At 60.9% G+C, this 23,157-nt stretch overlaps 1 protein-coding gene and 1 pseudogene across 9 annotated transcripts in view; both read left to right on the top strand.

Annotated features, from left to right (window-relative positions):
* ELN (elastin) overlaps positions 1 to 22,917 on the top strand; it is a 31,408-nt gene extending 8,491 nt beyond the window's left edge. Inside the window, exons 5-33 of one of the 9 annotated variants that reach the window (XM_042971627.1) lie at positions 1,005 to 1,034; positions 2,934 to 3,029; positions 3,304 to 3,363; positions 3,447 to 3,515; positions 4,202 to 4,249; positions 5,198 to 5,269; positions 5,599 to 5,628; positions 6,065 to 6,136; positions 6,636 to 6,677; positions 7,088 to 7,147; positions 7,439 to 7,486; positions 9,036 to 9,113; positions 9,197 to 9,259; positions 9,831 to 10,010; positions 10,962 to 11,015; positions 11,551 to 11,679; positions 11,876 to 11,938; positions 12,312 to 12,398; positions 13,260 to 13,316; positions 14,328 to 14,447; positions 14,531 to 14,590; positions 15,127 to 15,252; positions 15,912 to 15,950; positions 17,370 to 17,423; positions 17,771 to 17,830; positions 18,086 to 18,163; positions 18,753 to 18,791; positions 19,416 to 19,460; positions 21,880 to 22,917. In XM_042971627.1, the coding sequence (XP_042827561.1) occupies positions 1,005 to 1,034; positions 2,934 to 3,029; positions 3,304 to 3,363; positions 3,447 to 3,515; positions 4,202 to 4,249; positions 5,198 to 5,269; positions 5,599 to 5,628; positions 6,065 to 6,136; positions 6,636 to 6,677; positions 7,088 to 7,147; positions 7,439 to 7,486; positions 9,036 to 9,113; positions 9,197 to 9,259; positions 9,831 to 10,010; positions 10,962 to 11,015; positions 11,551 to 11,679; positions 11,876 to 11,938; positions 12,312 to 12,398; positions 13,260 to 13,316; positions 14,328 to 14,447; positions 14,531 to 14,590; positions 15,127 to 15,252; positions 15,912 to 15,950; positions 17,370 to 17,423; positions 17,771 to 17,830; positions 18,086 to 18,163; positions 18,753 to 18,791; positions 19,416 to 19,460; positions 21,880 to 21,923 (2,003 nt within the window). In that variant the 3' untranslated portion in view covers positions 21,924 to 22,917. The remainder of the gene's footprint in view (positions 1 to 1,004; positions 1,035 to 2,933; positions 3,030 to 3,303; positions 3,364 to 3,446; positions 3,516 to 4,201; positions 4,250 to 5,197; positions 5,270 to 5,598; positions 5,629 to 6,064; positions 6,137 to 6,635; positions 6,678 to 7,087; positions 7,148 to 7,438; positions 7,487 to 9,035; positions 9,114 to 9,196; positions 9,260 to 9,830; positions 10,011 to 10,961; positions 11,016 to 11,550; positions 11,680 to 11,875; positions 11,939 to 12,311; positions 12,399 to 13,259; positions 13,317 to 14,327; positions 14,448 to 14,530; positions 14,591 to 15,126; positions 15,253 to 15,911; positions 15,951 to 17,369; positions 17,424 to 17,770; positions 17,831 to 18,085; positions 18,164 to 18,752; positions 18,792 to 19,415; positions 19,461 to 21,879) is intronic. The other 8 variants (XM_042971628.1, XM_042971631.1, XM_042971629.1 and 5 more) reach the window with 8 other exon arrangements.
* Positions 22,317 to 22,917, top strand: LOC122234592 (annotated as a pseudogene).
* Positions 22,918 to 23,157: the final 240 nt, after the last annotated feature.

Below are 23,157 nucleotides of genomic sequence, written 5' to 3' on the forward strand. Positions count from 1 at the left end.
GAAAGGGGGAGGGAGGGTCCCTCCGGGAAGCCCTTAGACAAGGAGCAGGTGGAGGAAGCGGTGTCTCGGTCCAGATTTGTGGCGCCGTCGGCATGAGATTCTCCACATGTGGCCTTGGCGCCCCCGGCTCCGCGTCTCCCTGGCTCTGAAGCCGGAGGCTCCGGGACAGTTTGGATGTCCAACGACTCTTACGAAATCCTGATGCTCAATGATCCAAGTGCAAATGAATCTACGGGACCCAGATCCCTCTTCCCTGCAAGCCCATCTGGGTTGTGAAATTCCAGGGCCGGGCCAGGCGAGAGAGAGGCAGGACAGCAGGAATCTTGGGCAAGGGGTGTCCTGGGGTCTGGAAGGGTCTGCGAGTCCGGGAGACTTTGCGCTTCGCTGCTTATCCGGCCAGAACCCGTGTCCTGTCTCCCTTGGAGGGGCGACCTTCACAGGGTCTCCGGTGGCAGAGAGGACACAAAGGCGTGGACGCAGGACTTGGCTCAGCCCGGAAAACCCAAGCAGTGGGGGTCGTGACAGCAAAGCTGGAGGGGCAAGGGGGATGGGCTGACCCCAGTGTCAGCACGACCAGAGGGAAGACAGGGGGGGCTGCATACAGGGTCCCATAATGGATGGGTGCTGGAGTGAGGCATGGATGAGACTTAGTGGGGACTCTGAAAGAACCTCCAGCTCAGGGCAAAGGAGTAAGACCAAAAGGGGAGTCAGGATATCTCCCTCTGACGAGAAGGGGCTGGGGGACACCCACTGGGTGCCCTGGCAGGTTGCACACACTAGGTGCTTTCTGCTCACCAGCCCACTGGCCCCAGGAAGGTCGGGGACACACTGGCCATTCTATAGTCTCCGAGAGGTGAGGTGACTTGCTTCCTCACACACAGAGTAGGTGGGGGCAGCAGAGTTTGAGGCCGGGGCTCTTTGACTCTGGAAGAGACAGGGTTGGGCCGGCCAGGCCCCTTGGCTGCCGCCTACGGTCAGCTCCTCACCAATTTCCTCCTTTCCAGGGGCCGGACTCCTGGGGGCGTTTGGACCAGGTGAGTCTACAGCAAGGAGGGCCAGCAGGGGTGGGGCTGGTCGTGCTGAGGTGGCCCTGGGATCAGGCAGCTGGCGGGGGAGCCTGGGAAAAGGACAGATGGCTGCCCAGAGGTTGCCAGGCCACCCTCACAGGCCCCAGCTCCTTCCCACTTCCTGTTGGGTCCCCATCTTCTCTTCCCAGCCCTTCTGTGGTCTGGAAAAGCCTGAGCGTGTTCCCTGCCCTATTGGAGCTCAGGAAACGGGCCCAGCTTGAGAGAGGCCCCTGACAGACCTGGGGAGGGGCAGGGCCTGCAGTCCTGGGAAGTGAACCCAGAACACCCCAGGCCCGCCCTGACCCACACCGCACCTGCCCGGAAGGGAGAGGGGCCGCAGTTAGAGACCCACCTTACAGAGGGGCCGGCTGCGTCTCAGGCACGGTCAGCTCACACAAGGAGGAGATGGGGGAAAGGGGAGACCACACCCCATGAAAGCCAGGTAGACCCTCCGGGGCTCAGCAGCCCCCCATGTCTGGGGTCTGTCCCCAGAGAAGGCTGCCCCTGGGCTCAGGATAGCCAAGACTGGAGCTTGCAGGAAAGATTCTCACAGAATTGGAAACAAACCTGGCACGGTTGTGAACTCCAACCTGATTGCCCATCGGTCCTGGCCAAAGCCATGGAATGTCTCCTGGAGGGGGAGAAGGACCAATTGGGCCCAGATGTGGGAAGGAGAGAGCCAAAGGGACCCATTCGGCTTCTCATAAACATTTTAGCATCCGTCTACAAGCAAGGAGGCTCCTGGACAGCAGGGGCGGCTGGATGGACAGATATACAGATGGTGGGAGACAGAAGGGGTTCCAGATACAGGGCAGGACGATTGGGCTGAGCCAGGGGACTCCCTGCAAGGAAGCAGTACAGGCCTGGGGTCGGGGGCTGATGGTAGGAACAGAGCAGGGCCTGGCCCGGGTGGGGTCCTGCTGGCAGACTGCTCAGCCCCAGCCCCCCCGCCCCGGCCCAAAAGCCCTGCTGGGCGCCCCTTTATCTGGCAGGCCTTTTAGGGGAAGCACGGTGTGGCTTACGGGTGTTATGGGGGGTCAGTACAATCGTGCCTACATGGCAGATAGTAGCTGGTCACTGAACGGTAGCTGCCATTTTATCAGGATCGGTCCCCAAGTCCCAACGCTTGGTACTTGCCATGGGGGACCTGTCATAAGCCCTGCTTGGGTCCAGCTTAGGGGCCTGAGCGCCCCACACTGACCACAGCACTGCCTGGTTCCCAATCACCCTCCACGAGACCCTTCCCACGCCGGGCCCGGGAATGCCCGCACACCAGCCTCTCCTCTCCTCACCTCGCTCTGTCTCCTTCTCCCCCTGCAAGGGCTGGCGGGCTTGCGGGAGCTGGCCCCGGGGCAGGTGAGCGTTGACATCCAGGCAATGTGCGCATCTGGGGGCCAGAGCCAAGCCCAGGGCGTCTGTTCGGCGTGGAGGGCCGTTGGGGTCCGGGGACGCAGGCCAGGCCTATCCTGGGTGCTAGCATGAGGGGGGAGGGTGAGACCACCTGTGCTGAGCGTCTGTCCAGGGCACGAGTGGGTCACAGCTGGGTGCTGGGTGAGAGCAGGACAGAAGCCCCAGGGGCCAATGGAGCCCAGAGGAGTCGTTCAACTCGGAAGGGCTCCAGGAAGGCTTTCTGGAGGAGGGGAGGATGGCGGTTTGACCCAACAAGATCCCCATAATTTCGCAAGGCTGAGCAGAGCAGCCTGGGCATATGTCGTTCTCCGACGCCGAACCTGGTCCTGGCCCAGGGGCCACCGCTTGGCGTGAAAGTCCTGCAGAGAGCAGAAAACCGCCTCAAATGTGCCTCCCAGGAGGGACAGGGCCCGGTGCGCTGGGGCTCAGGGCCTCACCAGGTCCTCCCCTCGGCAGGGCTCGGGGCCTTTCCTGCAGGCACCTACCCGGGGGCTCTGGTGCCAGGCGGAGTGGCAGGAGCTGCCGCGGCCTATAAAGCAGCTGCCAAGGCTGGTGAGTGTCACTCCTGGGGACGCGCCTCAGGCCCTCTGGCCTCTGTGGGCTCACAACTTTGCAAAGCACCTTTCCTGGAAGGCAGGCGGGAGGGCGGAATTCTCACCTCCAATCCACTGGGGCTCGGGGAGGCAGCCGGCTGTGCCCAAGTCCCCAAGTGAGGCGGAGGCAGGGCCAGACCGTAATGGGGGGCGTTCCGCTGGCAGCCCGGGGCCCTCCCGCGTCCCACTATTCCTTGCATGACCCCTTGCCTCCCCCTGTCCCGGCTCCGTAGGCGCTGGGCTTGGCGGCGTCGGTGGCATCGGCGGGGTCGGCGGCTTAGGAGTGTCTACAGGTATGGCGGTGAGCCCTGAGTCGGCCAGGTGAGGGCCGCAGGCCTGGGGGGAGCCCACTGTGATGCGGCCCGTCCCATGCCAGGTGCAGTGGTGCCTCAGCCCGGAGCCGGAGTCGGAGTCGGAGTCGGAGGGAAGCCTGGGAAAGTGCCCGGTCAGTGTGCTGTCCCCGGGGCTGTCCCTGGGGGGGCAGAGGGCGGGGAGGGCAGAGGCCCCCACCTGCACACCGCACAGGAAGGGCCGCAGTAGGTGGGGAAACCAGCTAGGCCCGCGTCTGGTGCCTCGTCCGAAACCTGGGAGACGGGCCCTGGCCCGCCTTCCGGGCCGTTCTTCCAGCTCTTAGAGCAGGAGACCTCAGAGACAGGCTCTGTGGCAGGCATTCAGATGACAGCTGGGGCACCGGGGCTCAGGAGGGACAGTCCGCTCAGAAGGACCTGTCACGGCAGAGCAGGGCTGAGCCCCAGGCACTCGGACTCCCCATCTGGTGCTCGTTCCTCTGCCCCAAGCCCTTGAGGAAGTGACTTCAGGTTGAACAAAAGGCTGCCTGAGTCCACACAGCAGGGAGGGAACATCTGGAAGCTGTTAGCCCGGAGGTGGGCTGAGCCGGCCATGTAAACAGGCTCCAGGAGACAAGATGAATCCACACGCAGAAGGGTTTGCGGATGATTTCCGAAACTCGTGGGAGAGCTGCGGCCGCTGCACATGTGTCCCTGGCTATGCCCTCTGGGCCCTGGGAGGCTGGTCCCGGAGCCCCGGAGCCACTTGGGAGAGAAGGAGCGGGGAGGGGTCCCCAGAGGCCAGGCTGCTGCTCATGGCCCAAACCTTCCCTTCTGGCCGCAGGTGTGGGCCTGCCAGGTGTCTACCCAGGTGGAGTGCTCCCAGGCACAGGTGAGGGCAAGACGAAGAAAGGGACCCTAGAGCAAGGAGAGCAGCCTCTGGCAGCCTCCCAGGTGGCCCGTCACCTCCCCACAAGCCAGGGCCACCGGCTGGGCCCGGACCAGCCCTGTCTCCCTAAGCGTCAAAGCTCAGGCCTGGCCATCTTTCCCCACAAAGTCTGGTCAGCGTCACACACACACCCCCACCCCGCCCCAAACCCTGACCCTCGGCCCAAACCCAGACCCTCGTCACGGCCCGAGAAGGGCCCCCCGAGGACACACCAAGTCCCAGTGTGGCCAGCTGTTTCCCAAAAGCTGTGAGTCACCAGGGGGCCCGCCCAGCACATCCGCCCCGCCGGAGACCCCTCAGAGCTGCCCTCTCGCCCTCCTTTCCCTGCCAGGGCCTGGCCACCCCACCCAACATGTGACCTCCTGAATTCCCCCAAAAGCCCAAATTCAGCCTGCTCGGAGGGATTTGCTGACAGAGTGGCCCTCCCCCTGTCCCTCCGGCTGAGGTGGCCCAGCCCCAGTGGAGACATGAGTGGTAGAACCACCAGATGCTGGCAAACAGAGAGTTCCCAGCCACGGCAGATGGCCACTTCCTGTTTGGTGTGGCCGCACCTCCAGCGAGAGCCCCCGAGGGGCGCAGGCTTGCTGCCTCGAGCAGGGTTTAACTCTCTGCCTTCTCTGGGGACGATGTGCTGCTTGGCTGGAAATTAACTCCAATAACTGAGGCGCGGGCTCAAGAGGCTAGGAAATGGGGTGCAAACTCAGGTCTTCTGACCTTGGGTCAGACGGGGAAGGAGAGTCACCACCCCCACGTGCCCCTATCACCACCTGAGCCGTGCCTGTCGCTGACAGTCAGCACAGAAGGTCAGCTGTGTGACCCGAGGGAGGTGTGGGTGTCTGCGAGGCCTGCCTTCCCACCCTCACCGCCAGCTCCCCCCCTTTGCCCCCATAGGAGCTCGGTTCCCGGGTGTGGGGGTGCTCCCCGGGGTTCCCACCGGAACAGGAGTCAAGGCCAAGACCCCAGGTATGCGGCCAGCGGTCTGGGAGCCCATGGTGGGAATCTCCACCCACCCTCAGGCCTCTCCGGCCAGGAGTGGGGGTGGGGAGGGGGACCCTGGGCTCAGGGCCCTCTGGACGGGCACCTCCTGGGCTCCAGTCCTGGTACAACTGGCCAAGATGGGTAGCACTCCTCTCAGAAATCCCACAGTGTGTGTGAGGGCAGCCTGGAACGGGGGATCTGGGCAGAACTGGCCGTGCTCTGGTCAGCCCGCCCCTCAGTGCCTCCTGGCCCCGGTTACTGGTCCCCATGGCGTCAGGGCCCCAGTGACGGCTCCTTGTCATTGGTCGTTGCAGGCGGAGGCGGAGCTTTTGCTGGAATCCCAGGTGAGGCCAAACTGGGTGTCCCCAGGTGGGCGGGCAGGCCAGCAGAGGAACCAGCCAGGCAGGGAGGGGCGGGGCCACCCAGAATCCCCTGGAGGCCTGTCCACTTTCCCTCATGCCTCCTGCCCCAGGCCTCGGACGAACTTCGGCACAGCACGCTGCTCCCCCCACCCAACCCCTCCGTCCAAGCAGCAGCCAGATGAGCCCAGAAACCCCACCAGTCTGTGCCAAATGCTGTGAGAGCTGCAGGCCCCAACTCATGGCTCGAGCCCCAGGAGGGAGAGCGCCCGGCAGTTTCCCGGGAGGAAGTGACCCAGCACTAAGCCGACCACTGATCAGCTGCTCCCACGGAGCAGAAAGTCAAGTGTGAGGCTGAGGGCTGAGCAGGCCGGCTGGCCCACATTGCTGGGACCTGAGTCTGCTCTCCTTGTTCCCACAGGAGTTGGACCCTTTGGGGGCCAGCAGCCTGGAGTCCCGCTGGGGTACCCCATCAAGGCTCCCAAGCTGCCAGGTAAGTCAGAAGGACGATTCAAGAGGTGCCACTCACTGGGCCTCACTCACATGCACACATATGTTTACACACGTGCACACGTGGGCACAGGTACAGAGACCCATAGCCCTGATGGGAAGCGATCTGTGTTGATGGAAAGAAACAGCCTCCGATGGAAAGACGCCTCCGATGTCAGCCCCCGCCCCCGCAATCAGCTCAGACAATGAGATGGTTCCTGTTGGGAGGTTACTAATCAGGAAGATACTAGGATTCTAAGGCCATGGCAGGCCCTGGATCTGTGGGGGGAGCGCTGTTCCATCATTCCCTGGAGCAGGGATCCCTTTCCCTCCTCCAGCGAGGGCATCTGCACTCCCGAGAGCCTCTGCGCAGGACCTTTGGTGCGCGTAGGGAGGTCTCAGGCCTCAGTACCTGTGGGGGTAGGTCCGTCTACCCAGGCAGTGGGGGCCCAGCACAGGACTGCCATGGAGCAGCCCCTAAGCCCACCCTGCCCTCTCTTCAGGTGGCTACGGACTGCCCTACAGCACTGGGAAACTGCCCTATGGTGAGTAAGACCCTCCTAAACGGATGGGCTTGTAGTGCTTTCCAGCCGCAGGGTCTTAGCAAGGACCTATTCCACTAGGAGAGCAGCCACCTGGGGATGGAACAAAGTCTTGGAAAGGGAATTCCCTAACAAGGGAACACAGATCTTGGACTCAGGCAGCCTGGTTCTCAATTCTGGTCCTCACACTTAGCCCCAGGCCTTGGGTAAACCAGTTTCTTCCCTGAGCCTCAGTATTTTCATCTGTAAAACGGGAAGAAGCATCCCACACGCATTTGAATCTGTTTTAACTCTGGCTGGGAGTGATAGGGTGGAGACTCCGGGCAGCCTGACCCCTGAAGGGCAGGGCAGGGCAGGGAGGGCAGCCACAGTGAGATCTGTACAGATGCCCACTGAGCCTCTCTCTTTCACAGGCTATGGGCCAGGAGGAGTGGCTGGCGCTGCGGGCAAGGCTGGGTACCCAACAGGGACAGGTAAGGAATCTCACCCAACTGTCAGCTCAAGGGGCACTAGTCACCCAGGCTCCGGAGCCGCAGGGCTGGCCAGGGTCTCTCGAGAATGCAGGCCAGCCCACCGTGCATCCAGACCCCAGTCTGAGCCTGGAGAAGATTCTCAGGTGGGGGCAGTTCCGTCAGCCTCTGCTTGCTGTGAAGTCCCTCACCCACACCCACACACGAAAGGATTGGCTCTCGTGGGGCTGGAACGGGTGGGCTCAGAGACACAAGGGCAGTTTTCAGAGTCTCTCTCTCCTTCCCCTTCCCTAGGGGTTGGCCCCCAGGCTGCAGCAGCGGCAGCTAAAGCAGCTAAGTTTGGTGAGTGCCCCTGCCAGCCCCCAGCCCCCAGCCGTCCAGCCCCCCAGCCCTATTATCACTGGGAGCCTGCCTCACAGAGAACAAACAAAGGCAGCCTCTGACCCACCATTTATCCAGTGTTTTCAATATCATCCATTCTCCCATCCATCCATCCATCCATCAATCCTTCCTTCTTTCCATCACTCCATCCTTCCATCTATCCATTCTTCCTTCCATCCCTTCATCCATCCATTATCCATTCATCCCTCCTTCCATCTATCCATTCCTCCTCCCATCTACCCATCAATCCTTCCTTCTTCCCATCCCTTCATCCATCCACCCATCCATCCATCCATCCATCCATCCCCCATCTGTCTCCCCTCCATTCCTCACTCCATCCCTCCCTCCTTCATCTATCCATCCCTCCCTGTCTCCACCAATCCCTTCCTTCTCCCATCCCTCCATCCTGCATCTCTCCATCCATCCATCCACCCATCCATCCATCCATCCCTCCCTCTCCCCTTCTCTCCCTCCCTCCATCTATTTCAGAGACCAGGGTCAACTAAGAGCCCTGCTGGAAAATGCAGGCACTGTGGTGGGAGTCAAGAAGAGGGAGACATTATATCTACCTGGGGAAAATCAGGAAGGCTTCTCAGGGAAAATCATGTGTGATTCTGGAGTTTACCATGTGGTGAATATAGGAAGGAGAAGCCCAGGCAGAGGGGATGGGTTTCTATGGTGGTTGGAATGATCATTTTGGGTGGTGCATACTTGAGCATTTAAACAATGTTGTTGTTCACTATCAAGTTAATGTGTGCTATACAACGTCCAACCCGCTCAAGTCAGTGATGCTTTGACTAGCAAAGGTGGCAAGGCCTTCCCTGCGCCCGTGTAGTGGGCAGAGTGAACATCTATGCCCCTGCCCCAGATCATCCCCCAGTTCAGAATCAGTCTACTGGGACTGAAGCCCTTGGCTTCATCTCTAGTTCCCGGGGAGCCCTTCCTGTACCGAGATGGGACAGAGGACATCTCCCCACTGGCCCAAGGTGGGAGGATGGGGGGGAGGGGCAGAGTACTGAGCGGGAGGCCTGCTCCCTGGAGGCCCCGCAGGCCCTCCCTCTAGGCCCCCAAGGCTGGAGGGGATGGCTGGAATGTGGGAGCAGGAGAGTGGGACAGAGGGGGGCTGCCAGAGCCAGGCAGCCAGGCGCTTGGATTACAAACTTGGCCGAGGCTTTGGAACACAGGGAGAGGAAGCCTTGAACATTCCTACAGGGGCCCCTCTGGCCCGGGGAGCGGCCGCTTGTGGTTTCTCAGTATGTGGCAGTGATCAGGATGGGATTTGTCTGAAAACATACAAGTCCCTTAATGAGCGTGTTGAAATGGACACTTTGGGGGTGAGTCAAGGAACAGTCGGGTGGGGGCCTTCTCCAGCAGGCCCATCCGGAGATGCCTGGGCCTCGTTCCCAGTGGAGATTGTGCTGGTTAAAATGCCGGCATCCAAGGAGCCTTCCTGCCGGGGCCTCTCGGGGGCGGGGCCCTGGGAGCCACATCACTGTCCCCATCCCGGCAGGTGCTGGAGCCGGGGTTCTCCCTGGTGTTGGAGGTGGCGGCATTCCTGGCGCAATTCCTGGGATTGGAGGCATCGCAGGTAGCGTCTGTACCGCTGGGGGGTGGGGGTGTCCTTGAGAGGGTCCCCGGGAAAGGGCCTCACCCTCTGTGACTGTCTCTCAGGGGCAGGGACTCCTGCTGCTGCTGCTGCTGCTGCTAAAGCCGCCGCTAAGGCAGCTAAATTCGGTGAGTGCCCTGAGCAGGCCCGGGGCCCCAGCCTGCCCCCAGACCCTCCATCTGCATGGGCCTTGCACAGCCCAGCCCTACAAGACCTCCATCCATCTATGGCAGCCTCTAGCCCCCACCCCCGCCCCCGCCCCAAACATGCGATGGCCCTACCTCCTTGCCTTTGCCTGTTCTGGCCACTCTGCCCAGAAGGCCATTACTTTCCACTGATTGGCCCAGCTGGTGGCGGGTGAGGGGGCTCCCACGGAGCCTCTGGCTTCTCCCTTCCTACCTTCAGGGCTGCCCGCACCTGCCGCACCCACTGCCTGGGCGCCCAGCGGAGAGACCTGACTTTACTTTAGACACAGATCGGGCTCTTCCCGTCCACCGATCCAAACCCGCAGAGCTCTGTGCAGGTTCCGTCTGCCTCCCCTTCTCTCCGATGGGTTGGATCCACGCAGGGGCAAGGCCAGCCTGCCTGGGATCTGCACTCAGGACCTGCCTCTCCCACAGATCACCAGAGCCATGCCCTTGGGGGCCCTCTGAGATTCCCACAGGGTCCGGCCAGGAAAACAATCTTTTCCTCCCACAGGAGCTGCCGGAGCTGTGGTGCCTGGTGGGCCAGGCTTTGTCCCGGGAGTTGGAGTCCCAGGTGTCGGGGTCCCAGGTGTTGGCGTTCCAGGTGTTGGGGTCCCAGGTGTTGGCGTTCCAGGTGTTGGAGTTCCAGGTGTTGGGGTCCCAGGTGTTGGAGTCCCAGGTGTTGGAGTCCCAGGTACTGGGGGCCCGGGGAATTGTGGGTTGACTAGGTGAGCTGGGCTGTGTGTGCGTGCATATGCGCGCAGGTAAGAGAGAAATATTGAAACTGTTGCTAAGACTTTCAGATTCCCCCTAATACCTCACGCATCTATCCTCTTCTCTTCATACGACTGCCCATGCCTCACCTTCTCCTCCTTGGGCTGTAACAACCTCCTAATTAGTCACTGCCAGCGTCATCTTCTCTAATTCATCCTCTGGCTGTCAGTGTGCTCCTGGAGGCAGTGGCCTTTTCTTTTTCATCTCTGTGTTCCCAGCCCTTAGCTGAATAAGTGCTCAGTAAATGGTGGGTAAGTGGATGGATGGATGGATGGATGGATGGACAGACACTTGGGTATGTAGGTGAATGGCAAGTGAGTAGGTGAGTAGACAAGTTGATGGATGAGGGAACGGGTAGATGAAGGGACAGAACAAGGATATGTAGATATATGGATGACTAGACACATGGGTAAAATGATGGATGGATAGATGACGCGGGGATGGAAGGACAGATGGAAGGGCAGATGGGGCCCTAGATAAGTGGCTAGAAAGATGGATGGCTGGATAGATGGGTGCCTGGATCATGCATGATGGATGGATAAGCACATGGTTCAGTGAGCAAATGACTAGATGGGTGTGTGGAAGGCAAATGCAAAATGAATGATTGGATGGATCGATGAATGGCCAGATAGGCAGATGAGTGAATAAGTGGATGGATAGGTAGGTGCACAGAGGGACAGAGAGATAAGTCGTTGAGCGGGTGGACTGAAGTCCAAGGATAGCCAAACAAATGGACAGACACGTGGGTAGGTCGATGGGTGGATGAACGGGTGGTTAAGTAGACAGATGGTCAGAGGAGTAAATGCGGATATGCATGGGTGAACGGATAGGTAGAACTTTGAGTCATTTGTGTCCCCCTTGGCCTCTCCAGGAGCTGTGTCACCAGCTGCAGCCGCTAAAGCAGCCGCCAAAGCAGCCAAATACGGTGAGCGCTGTGTGGCTAGCTCTGCCCCATCCTGTTCTGGCCAGAGAAGGGGAGTGACTTACCCAAGGTCACATCACAAGCCACTGACAAGAGCTGGGACTTGGAACTGTTGGGCCCCAGGGCAATGTCTCCTCTGGTCGTCTCCCACCACGAGGCCATGGGGCTGAGTGATGGGAGAGTCCCAGTACGGCCTTCCCAGTGGAGACCACGTCCCTGAGCCTCCCTGCCCTGGCCGGGGCCCTCTCAGAGGAGCCCAAGCCTGACTGGGGATACGGGACCTGCCCACAATCTCTCTATAGCCGACAAAGGGGCCCTTCAGAGAAGACAGTGGTTGGAGAGTAGAGGGGGCAGGGTGTCCGTAAATGCTCCCCGCAGGAGGCTGGCAGGAGGCCCGTGCATTCTATGGTTTCCGGTCCTTCATTCATCAGACTTGGGAGAGGTTTGCATCGTCTTTCCGGCTGACCGGCACCCCCCTGAGCCCTCCCCAGCCTCCCTCACTGACATGCTTTTCCACCCAACTCTCTTCCCTCTGCAGGGGCCAGAGTGGGAGTGGGAGTTGGAGGCATTCCCACTTTCGGGATCGGCGCCGGGGGCTTTCCTGGTTACGGTGTCGGAGCTGGAGTGGGCGCTGTCCCTGGAGCTGTCCCTGGAGCTGACCTTTCCGGTGAGCCTTAGTTCCATCTGGGGAAACTTCTCTTTTGTAGGGCTGGCGGAGGGGGGGGCGGGGGAGAGGCAGGGGGGCGCAAGGGAGCGTAGACTGGGCTTCAACGCGCGCGAGGACGGCCTCCAGCAACTTTGGGTATGAGCACTGCTCGCCCAGCCCCACTGAGATGCCCCAAACTTTCTCTCTTTCCTCGCAGCAGCCGCTGCCCAGGCAGCAGCCGCAGCTCAGGCAGCAGCAGCCGCCAAGGCAGCCAAGTACGGTAAGTGCCCCTGCCCTGCCTGTCCCCACACCCAGGGCGGTGCCCTCCCCTCCTGCTCACCCCAGCCCTGCTCTCCCCTGGGGCCCAGGCTCCAAGCTCAGAGCAGTTCTCCAGCGAGAGGGCAGAGCAACCCCACCCTCAGGCCCCTGGGGCTGAATGGCCTGGGTCAAGGTCAGGAGTCCCCCGACCCCATCTTCCGAAGCCACTCTGACCTCTTCTGCCCTTTTCAGTTGCTCACCACTATGGTTATCAGCCCCGCTTCTCAGCTGTACCCCACATCAGCCAGGTGGAGGTGCCCATGCAGCCATTCTGTTCCCCACTCCACCATCTCCCCTTCCCTCTCCCAGGAGCCTGACGCTCTTTCCTCTTCCAGGTGCTGGAGGGGTCGGAGGCTTGGGCGGGCTGGTGCCAGGCATCGGAGACGGAGTAGCAGGCGTGCCAGGCGTAGGAGGGGTGCCAGGTGAGCTGCGTCCCCAACCCAGAGGAGGGGTGGCTTTGTCTCACGAAAGGAGCCCTGGAGTTGACCGGGTCAAGTACATCACTTTGCAGATGGCAAGACTTCACGGAGCCCAGGGGTGGGGAGGGGAGAGGGCGAATTCCCCTTTGGAGGGAAGACCCTCCAGGGGACCCCAGCTTGCCGGGGTGGGGGGGGCTCGGGAAGTCAGCCGTCATCCAGCTAGATGGCCGAGCTGTGCTCTGCCAGGGCTGGATGGCCTCCTTCACTCCAGGGGCCTTTCTGGTTCCTGATCAGGAGGGAAGGTCTATACCACCGTTGGGCTCACGTCCTCGGTGGCTTTTCCCCACCAGATTTCTCTTCTGTGTGCCTTCTTTCCGGGAGAAAATTTCCCTTCTGAGTTTCCCCCTAAGAAATGGGCTGTTTCCTCCCATTTGGGATACGGGCACTGTTAGGAATTTCTCTTTTTTTTTTCTTCTTCTTCTTCTTTTTTTCTTAAATAAACACCACCATCAGCAGAAAGCTGCACAAGCCTTCTAGAGGATGAGGAGAGGGTCTGTGCTTCAATTCATCAGCTTTGGGCTCCGGTCTGCCGTAGCCAGAGCTAAAATGTCACAGTCCCAGGGCCGCTTCCCAGGGAAGGGACGTGCCTAGGTTGACTAGTGGGCCATCCTCGGAGTGGGACGCAGGCCGACTCCATGTGCTTCCCTCTCTGTCTGCAGGGGCAAGGAGGCAGCGTGGGGAGGGTCTGCTGGGGGAGGGGACATTTCCCTATGGGTGGTCTTTCCAAAATCGGGGAAGGGGAAGGGAGGATGTGGGGAGGGGTGCCAGGGACTGCCCCCTGATCCCTGTTCTTCACCCCTCCAGGAGTGGGGACCCCGGCCGCCGCAGCCGCCAAAGCCGCTGCCAAAGCCGCCCAGTTTGGTAAGTGTCCCCCCCCAACCCCCCATTCTGGAGCACGGCTCTCTCATGTTCCCTGTTCTAGGGTCTAGCGGCGCCACTCCCCCCAAGGAGGCAAGTGCCCTCGGGCTGTCACATCCTGGGCTTTCTCACAATCGTTGGCTTATCTGACCACTTTTAGGGGTGTGGGTGAAGTCCTGATCAGGAAAGCAAAGTGAGAGCGGGCCCTGGTGAGCCCTCCAGGACCGGGCTCCCCATCCTTCCCAAATCCCTCGCCGCCTCCGAGTCCAGCTGGGGCCTGCCCCCCTCGGCACCTCACGCTGGGCTCACTGGACTCCCATCTCCTTGAGCTACGGCCGGTATTTCTGGCTCCCTGACCAGCACCTTCCTGAATATGCCAAACCACAGCAGCCCTTCTAGATTCCCATCTGTAAGCCAGGCCCTGGGCCAGGGCGGGGGCAAAGAGGCAATTTGGGGACCTGCAGATATCAAGGTTCAGACCACGCAACTCAGCACTGTCTAGGCCAGAGAACATCTCAACGTCGGGGCTGCTGACCCCCAAACTCACATATGACATACAACCCCTTTTATACAAAGCTGCTGTTTGCAGAGGCAATCCTTACACCGACTTTGCGAAGTTGGTACTACCGTTCCCATTTTACCGATGGGGAAACTGAGGTTCTGAGAGCTTAAGAGACACGTCCACATTCACACAGCCAAATGGCGGCGGAGCTGAGCTGTGAGCCCGGGTCTACCTGTCTTGCAGAGTTCCCTTTGCTGTGTAACCGCCTCCATCACCCCCGAAAGTCTCAAAGGGGCCCCTGTCCTCCAAAGGTTAAGAGCTCCTGATCCCACACATGTCTCATTTTAGGAATGAGGAAACTCAGGCCCATCAAGGGAGAGTAACTTGTCCAAGGTCACATAGCAAGTCTGTGTCTGGGCTGGGACAAGATCTCAAGGCTCTGGACTTCCAGCCTGCAGCTCTGTCTTCCTTGGTCAGGACCTGGTGAAGAATTAGCTCTTCCGTTCTTGCAGGTTTAGGCCCTGGAATCGGCGTGGCTCCCGGCGTGGCTCCCGGCGTGGCTCCCGGCGTGGCTCCCGGCGTGGCTCCTGGCATTGGCCCCGGCATTGGCATTGGCCCTGGTGATGTTACAGGTGAGCTACTGAGTAAGAGGGCCTGAGGGACCTCTGAATCCTCCATGGGTGCCATCTCTGAACCCCCCTCCCTCCCCCTGCAGGAGTGGGGACCCCAGCTGCAGCCAAAGCCGCTGCTAAAGCGGCCGCCAAAGCCCAGTACCGTGAGTGCCCTACCACCTTTCTCCCCTCACCCCTGCGAGCCTGGGGCTGGCCCAGTGTGACCCAAGCCACGATATGCAGCCTCAGCACCAGAGGGGTTGGAAGCATAGACTGGGCCTGAGGGAGACCTGGGTTCAAGCCCTGGGTCCCACACTAGCGAAGCAACCCCCGAGTTTCCTGTCCTTATATGGGACACACGGGTGCCGACGGCAAATGTTGCAGATGGTTGTCAGAAGTGAGTTAATCCAAGAGGGAAGGAGCCGGTAGGGGGGCGGGGAATCAGGCTAGAAAGGACGGTGGTGTCCACAGCCACCGTCTGGCCCTGAATGCCAGACTGGGAGAGGCTGGACTTGGTGGTCGGTGGGAGTTTTAGGAAGACCATTCCTGGTAGGAGTACAGAGGGCAGGTCAAGGGCAAGGAGACCCCTGCATGGGTCTGGGCCCCACCCTTGGGGCCTGACTCGGCTTCCTGGGTGGGACACCCCCAGGGGCGCATGCTCCCTACCTGCTGCCACCGCACCCCTGCCCATCTCCCCCAGGGGCTGCAGCTGGGCTTCCTGCTGGTGTTCCTGGCTTTGGAGTTGGTGCCGGCGTTCCTGGCTTTGGAGTTGGTGCTGGGGTTCCTGGCTTTGGAGTTGGCGTTGGCGTTCCTGGCTTTGGGGCAGGTGCGGGTGAGGGGCCTTCTAGGGGCTGGGCGGAAACTGCCCCCTGAGCTCGGAGGAGGGAGACCTCTCTTCCTGGCCACACATTCCCGGGAGCCTTACTCAGGGGATCGTAGTAAATTCCCCATCAGGTCCTCCTGAGCAGTCAGAGACGACTAGGGTAACAGATGGGGGGCAGGCCAGGCAAAGGGAGTGCCCCCAGGCTGCTAGATTTCAGAGTTTCTGCCTGCTCAGTAGAGGAGTGACGGGGTTCCGAAGTGAAAAGGAGCCCACAACCCAGGAAAGGAGGGTGGAGGTCCCTGGGGTCGGCGGGCATGAGTGGGCCAGTCTGGCTCCCATTCAGCAGTGCACTGTGGCAAGAGGGCCACTAGGACCTCCAGTTCTTCACCTAGCCCCTGCTCTGCGTCCAGCCTCAGGCAGATCACACTGGAAGAAGGAGGCACAGTTCAGCCTCCAAGCAGCCCCAGACCAGACTGGCAGTGGCACGGTTAGATCCCGGAGCTCTGTACCTGTCAGGGTGAGCTCCGGGCCGGGAGTCTCTGTTCCAGGGCTTTGAGACGAACGATGAAGGCTGATGAAGTCAGGGAGGGCTGCCTGGAGGAGGCAGAACTTCTGGGCACAGAGCTCAGCTGCTGACCAGCCCTCTTTTCCTTTTCCCCCAGTCCCTGGACCCCTGGCTGCCGCTAAAGCAGCCAAATATGGTGAGTGCGCCCTGCCCACTGCCCACCCCCCTTGGGTGGCTTGCTAGCCGCCCTATCAGCCCTGAGAACACCTGGTCACCCCTCGCTCCTCCACGGGGCCAGGGCCCGGGGCCCGGAGCTTGCAGCGCACGGCTGGGATGGTCAGGGTGGAAAAAGGCAGTTTCTAGGACACATTAATGATGGTTCAGTAGACCTGGCTCCTGCCCCCTAAATGCCTATCATGCTTCCAGCTCCGGGACGACTTGAAACGCCCCTCACATTTCCAAACCCCCTCCTCCTCCCCGCCCCCCCCCCCCCCGCCGGTGGCGGTTCCTTGATGAGGACCATGGTCCCTAAGGCCCTTCTGGCCCTGACAGTTTCATGGGACCCGAGGCCAGGGGCCCCGCCTACTGTCGGCCGGGCAGCTCCTGCCTCCTCTCCAGCACAGCCAGGACACCTCGTCTAGGCTCACCTCCCGCCTGCCTCGCTGTCAGCATGACTGTGCCTGCCACGAGCCTGGAGGACGTGGCAGCCCGCCTGGACAGACCCACACTGTCTGTGGCCCCCGCATTCCTGGCCTCCTAGGAGCCGGACTCGGCCTCTGCCAGGGAACCGCCAACCGGCCCCGGCCAGTCCGCTTGGGGCCCGTTTCCACTTCGGAAAATCCCGGCTTCCTTGGCCCCCACCCCACCCCCCACGGGCCTGGTGGCCCACAGGCCCCTCTCCTGTTCCTTGCCGGCTGCTGGCCTGCCTGAGTCTAACAGACGTTGCCAGGGAAACAAAGCAGTTAAGGGCACTGGCTCCCATTTCTTGCCCGCGGAAACTTGAGGACGCCGCGTAGCCTCTGCCGGGCCTCAATTTTCTCATCTGCACAATGGGGACGATAATAGTGCCTGCCTGCCCTGTCGCAATGAATAATAAGCGGGCCACCGCATGCAAAGCACAGAGAACCGTGACTGTTGCATAAGGCGTTCCCTGGCCATACGCAGCAGCTCCGTACTGGACGGAGGTTCAGAACTCAGAGTACGTCCGCTCCCCAAACACCTGTAGTGTGAGTGGGGTAAGGATCATCATCCCTGTTAGGGAGATGGGGCTCTGGGGGTCAGAGAGGCGACAGCTATAGTGAGAAAGCAGAATTTGAACACAGGATCGGCAGGACCCGAGACGCGTCTTCTGCCCTCCGCAGCTCGTAGCCACCGCTGTGGCCACCTGTGGCTCCCAACACCAGCTGTCTGGGGAGGAGACAAAATGGGTGGGCCAAGGCTCAAAGGGGTCCCCCCCCTTGCCCGATTGGTCAGGACAGAGCCAGGACCCATACCGAGGCTCCTTCCGCTGGGTCACGTGACTTTGGCCACCCGTCTGCTCTGCCTAGCATCCCCGGGGCAGGGAGACCTCGTCCTGCAGAAATTGGGGTGCTGACTTTCCATCATCTCTCCACAGGAGCTGCAGGGGTGGGGGCTCTTGGTGGAGTAGGTGTCCCAGGCGGTGTGGTAGGTGAGTCAAAAGCCCAGGACAGGTGGGACGCCTGGGTGGCTCAGTCGGTTAAGTGTCCGACTTCGGCTCAGGTCATGATCTCACCATTTGTGAGTTCGAGCCCCGCGTCGGGCTCTGTGCCGACAGCTTAGAGCCTGGAGCCTGCTTCGAATTCTGTGTCTCCCTCTCTCTCTGCTCTTCCCCCACTCATGCTCTGTCTGTCTCTCTCTCTCTCTCTCCTTCAAAACTAAATAGAAACATTAAAAAATAAATAAATAAATAAATAAATAAAGCCCAGGAAAGGCTGGGCAGGGAGGAATGCTGACCAGTGGAGCGTCCCTCACTCTGAGCTCCTCCTGTGTCCCCAGGAGCCGGACCTGCTGCCTCAGCTGCTGCTGCCAAAGCCGCTGCCAAAGCTGCCCAGTTTGGTGAGTGCTGGTTGGAGGTGGGGGTGGCCCCCAGGCCCTGGGGTTTGGGGCGGGGAGGCCTCTGACCGTGCACCATGGAGCACATAGTCCCCGACCCGCCCCCGGGGCCCTCAGAGGCATCGTCTCCCCAGGGCCCAGCCCTTCGAGGCCCCAGGAGCTCAGGCTCCACGTGGGTCCAAGGATGAGAACCCCACTGTCTGCAGACAGACCAGCTATTCCCACCATCGGGATTTGAACACGCGGCTCTCTCCACAGGCCTCGGGGGAGCCGGAGCCCTGGGAGTTGGGGGGCTCGGAGCCGGCGGAGCCATCCCAGGGGTTGGGGGCTTTGGAGGTGAGTGGCTACTCTGGAATCAGAGCGTTCATGGGTCGTGTGTGTGTGTGTGTGTGTGTGTGTGTGTATGAGAGAGAGACACGCAGAGACTGACCTTCTTTCCCACCCCACGCACCTGCCCCAGGCTGGCCTGCAGCATTTGGGGGACCTTCAGCAAACACCCTCTTGCAGTTGGGCGCCCCCTCCCCTCCCTCTCTTCCATCAGCCTCCCAGACCACTTTAAGTGGGAGTACATCAAGACAATGATGGTTGTGCCCATTTTCCAGAGAAGGAAAGCAAAGTCAGGAGGGAATTTTTTTTTCCCCAAAATCTCTGCCACCGTGGCGGGCCTCGTGTTGACATTTCCCTCTTCCGTGGGTCATCCGTTGTGTCCCCCTATCCGAGCCGGCCTGAATCTCGTCCTGCGTGCTCCAGCCTGGACACACAGGAAGAACTTACTAAAGACTTTTGGGAAGAGGGATGGATAAGGGAGGGCGGCAGGGCGGATGAGTCGGCGGGCAGATGGTAAGTGGGGCGAGCAGGTCAGGAGGGGACATGACTCGGGGAGTGCCCTGCTGTTCCTGAGCCCACATACCCCGTGTCTCCCCAGGTGTGTCCCCAGCTGCAGCTGCTAAAGCGGCCAAATACGGTGAGTTTCTCTCCTGCCCTCTCCTCTGCCCAGGTGTGAGGTTGCTTCGCACCCCACCCCACCCCTGTCCCCTGTCCCCACCCCAACTCAGGCCTCAGTCCTGCTCACAATAGCCCTGAAGGCCTGTTCTTGCCCCCAGAACCCAGAGAGGGTGCTCGGCACCCCTTAAATCGTGTGTGGTCCTAACCCCTGTCCACCTGCAGGTGCCACTGGCCTTGGAGGTGTCCTAGGGGCCACCAGGCCATTCCCAGTTGGAGGCAAGGGCCATCCATCTCTCTGTGAAATCCTCAGCTCTGCCCAGGGCCTAGAGGAGGCCTGTCTGGATAGCGGCCGGGGGACAAAGACACGGTGGGGGGGGGGGGAGGGAGAGAGAGAGAGGGAGGATAGTCCAGGAAAGGGAACATCCTGGGCAAAGGGGCAGGCCTCAGGGTCAGGGGGTACACTGTGGGTGACAGACACCAGGCTGATGAGCTGGGGCTACGGGGCTGGAGACAAGGTTTGTAAAGAAAGCTGCTCAGCCAGTGAGGGGCACGCAGGGGGAGGGGGTGGTCCTGGGCAGAGAGGCAGTAGGCCAAGCGGCTGGAGCAGGGCCTGCCCTACACCAACCTCAAACCCCTCCCACAGGAGTTGCGGCAAGACCGGGCTTTGGACTGTCTCCCATTTACCCAGGTACACCCAGCCTCCCTGTCCCCGGGCCCCTTCCTGTCAACTCCCCCACGCCATCTGCTCAGAAGGGCCAGGCCCGGGGGGCAGACCCATGACCTCCATCACACGAAACAGGGCCTCCCCTCAGTCCTCTCCACCTCCCTTGCAAGGGCCAGGGAGCATCAGCTTTTCCAAAGCCCCGTGTCCCAGATGAGGCAAACTGAGGTTCAGACAGTGGGAGGGACTCGTCCAAGGTCACACACCGAGGGAGGCAGAGCCCCGGGCTCCTGACACCCAGGCTCAGAACTTGGCCCTCTCGGGTGGGGCCCACACTGTCCGGAAAGGCTTGGCGGGCTCCCCCGAAGCAGGTGGTGGAGCTGGGGGCCTGGGAATTGGCAGTGAGTCTGCAATAAGGAGGAGCCCCGCTTCAGGCGGGGCCCTAGTTACTTTCATGGAGTCGGGGTACAATACTATGGTGGCCACGGCCTCGGGCTGGCCCTCTGATGCCAAGAAAATTCAGCCCTGGGATGTAAGAATGGGGGCAGTGATCCCATTCCTGGGGCTCCCAGCCTGGCATTTGATGGGACACCGGGAGGGAGACAGAGACCTGGCCAACCCCCCACTCCCACCCCACCCCGTCTCTGGTGTGACTGGAGAGACGGACAAGGTCCCAGAGAAAAGGAAAGGAAGTGTGTAAGGGGAGAAACAAGGTCCGTTCAAGTAGGTGGTCAGGGAGGCCAAAGCCCAGGGCATGTTAGATGGGGCAGTCAGCATGGCCAGGGTCTGACTCAGGGCGGGGGCGCCCTCCTAGCTGCTCAGACCTCCACAGGTGGGATGCCATCCACAAGGAGCATAACTGGACAGCACAGGTCAGGCTGGTGGGACTGAAGGGCAGGCTGGGGGCAGGAAGGCCTTCAGAACCTCCTGAGACAGGGCGGAGGCCTGGTACAACGTAAGGTTCTAGGAGAAGCAGGAAAGCCTGGCCCCCTCCCCAACCCCCACCCTCCCCTCCACAGGCAAACCTCCCAAGCCCTTTGGAGGGGCCCTGGGAGCCCTAGGATACCAAGGTGAGTAGAGACTCAGCCCCTGGGGACAGGGCAGAGTAGGGAGGGGCAGACAGAGGCAGGGGGCTGGGGTCCATCAGCCTAGGAGAGGGGAGCACATTTGGACTAGACCTAGCAGGGTATGGAGAGGCTGGGGGGAGCTGGACGCCCACCCCCCATCCCTGCGTCTACCTCCGACATGCACACTCAGAGCTAAGAGTGGGCCCGGATCCCCCGGGCTCACCCCAAGCCAGCCCTGGCAGTTTTTCGCTCCCTGCTGCCCACCCCCACCCGGAGGAGCCAAGGAAAAGAGAAGGGATGTGGGGAAGGGAAGAACTCAGAGGAACAGGGAAGGAAAGAGAGAAAGCGGGACAATAGACCCTAGAGTCAGGGAATTTGAGGGGTGGGTGGGGGACCCAAGGTGCCCCTAGCTGGGCAGGATGTACAGAGGCCATCACCCGGCCCAGAGCCACACCCTCGCTCAAAGATGCAGTCGTGCCTCTGGGAGTGCGGGGGGCGGTCATGATCAGCACCCCCAAAGGCACCTCCCAGCAGTGCCCAAAGGAGACCCAGAGAAGCCCAGCTCCACTCCCGTGTTCGTTCAGGCTGCACATTCCCCTGCATCCCCACCTACACAGAGGAGGCAGCTGAGGCCAGGGCAGGAAGAGGCAGAGGCAAGACCAGCCTGACCCTGTCCAGGGTACCCAGCTCTCCGTCAGGCACTATTTGATGCCTGTGGCCCTGTCACACCGTTTTCTAAGCCCCCAGCGTGAGCTTCACAGAGGGAAGCCTGTCCTGGTCCCGCTCGGCTGCCCGCTGCCACCAGGTGGCGGTAGGAGCCACGTCGAGCTCCAGGCCCTACTGGCAGACCGTGGGTGCCTCAGTGGCTTAAAACAAGGCTTGCCCATCAGTCGGTCCCCTGGAGGGGGCAGGAGTCCTGAGTGTGTGTCCCAGCTCAGCCGCTACGAGTTCTCCCTTTCTCTGAGCCTGTTCATCTGATTGCACCTTCATGTTTAGGAGGACCGTCTCCTCCAGACTCTGTCAGCTGTCCCTTCCCCTCCTTTCCCTTATGGGGACTGCTCAGAGCTGCTGGCTAAAGGCTTCTCAAATACAGTAGACTCAGAAGATAGAGACCTGGTCCGGGCCAGGTCCCTTCCCCTCTCTGAGTCTTGATTGCATCACTATCCCTGCTCCCACCCAGCTGCCCACAAGGAGTTTGTGCAATGTGACGGCTCAGAGTCTGGCGGGAGGTGGCGGCCAGGCTGCTCATGGCTTTGGAGCCTCTGTTCCCCATTTCGGTGATGTGGGTGTAAGAACAGCTCGGAGCTGGTCCGAGCGGGCAGGGGCTTGAGCGGGACCCAGAGGGGGCCGGACGGTCACGCGTGCCTCCTCCCACCCAGGTGGGGCCTGCCTGGGGAAATCCTGTGGCCGGAAGAGAAAGTGAGCTTCCCAGGACCGCTGACTCGCGACCTCATCAACGTTGGTGCTACTGCTTGGTGGAGAATGTAAACCCCTCGTGATCCCTCCCCCACTCCCCTTCCCCAGTCCCCGCCCCGGGAGGGGACAGGCCAGGCTGGGTGGCCTCGGGAATCCGCAAAGCAAGGACACAAGAGTGGTGGCCAGGTGGGCCCCAGGAAGCCCCTTACTTCAGAGGCCAGGGGCGGGTGGGCTCGGCCCCCTGCCCCCACCCCCTTCCCACCCAGGAGCTCCCCCCTCCATACGCTCTCCATCTCCAGGGGAACTTGGTGCTACGTGCTGGTGCTCTCATCTTCCTGGGGGGGGAGGGAGGAGGGAAGGGCAGCCCCTCGGGGACCCACTCCCCGGGGCTCCTCTGAAGATGGTGCAGACACTTCCTGGGCAGCCCCATCTCCCCCTGCCCACCAGAACCTCTCCCCCCACCTCGGCTGCGGTCCAGTTGGTACCCAAGCACCAAAAGCCTCAAGCTGGATTCGGTCATACCACCTCTTGGCCCCCTCGTCTCCCACCTATTCCCCGTGACTGGGACCCCTTCGGATGGGAACACCCCGCCCCCGCCCCCCGCCATCGGGAATAGCCCTCTTGCTCTTGTGGAAACCATCCACCCGTCTGTCCATCCGTCCATCCATCCTTGTCCCCAGTTGAGCGCCCCGCACCACTAGCTGGCTGGGCGCCCCCACCGTCAACCTGGTTAACCTGTCCCGGCGGCCTGTGCCCTGCCTCCACCCCTCCACTCCCCACCCCACCCCCCTACGATGGGGCCTGAGCACCCAGGGTGTGAGGAGCTGTGCCAGCTGGGGCAGCAGGAATCTCCTCCCCAACCTGGGTCCCCCCCATGCAGTACTGTAACCCCCAGCCCTCCCTGGAGCCACTGTATTTCAGAGCATTTCCCGCCCCTGCCCCGCCCATCTCTTTGTGTCTCGCTGTGATAGATCAATAAATATTTTATTTTTTGTCCTGGATATTTGGGGACTGTTTTTGATTGTTGATGCTCTCTTGGTTTTATTTGCGTGGTTAATTAAAAAACAATTTTTTTTTTTTTCCTGATCTGGGGAGCTATATCCCCAGCAGAAAATTCATTTTAATCACTTGGGTATAACCCCGGATGAAATATATTTTTTTTCCTTTAAACAAGAAAAGAGAATTAACTGCTTCAGAAAAGCCTAATAAGTGAAAACCTTTTGAAGGAAACGGTATCATGG

Source organism: Panthera tigris, chromosome E3 (genome assembly GCF_018350195.1).
Source record: "Panthera tigris isolate Pti1 chromosome E3, P.tigris_Pti1_mat1.1, whole genome shotgun sequence".
NCBI lineage: Eukaryota > Metazoa > Chordata > Mammalia > Carnivora > Felidae > Panthera > Panthera tigris.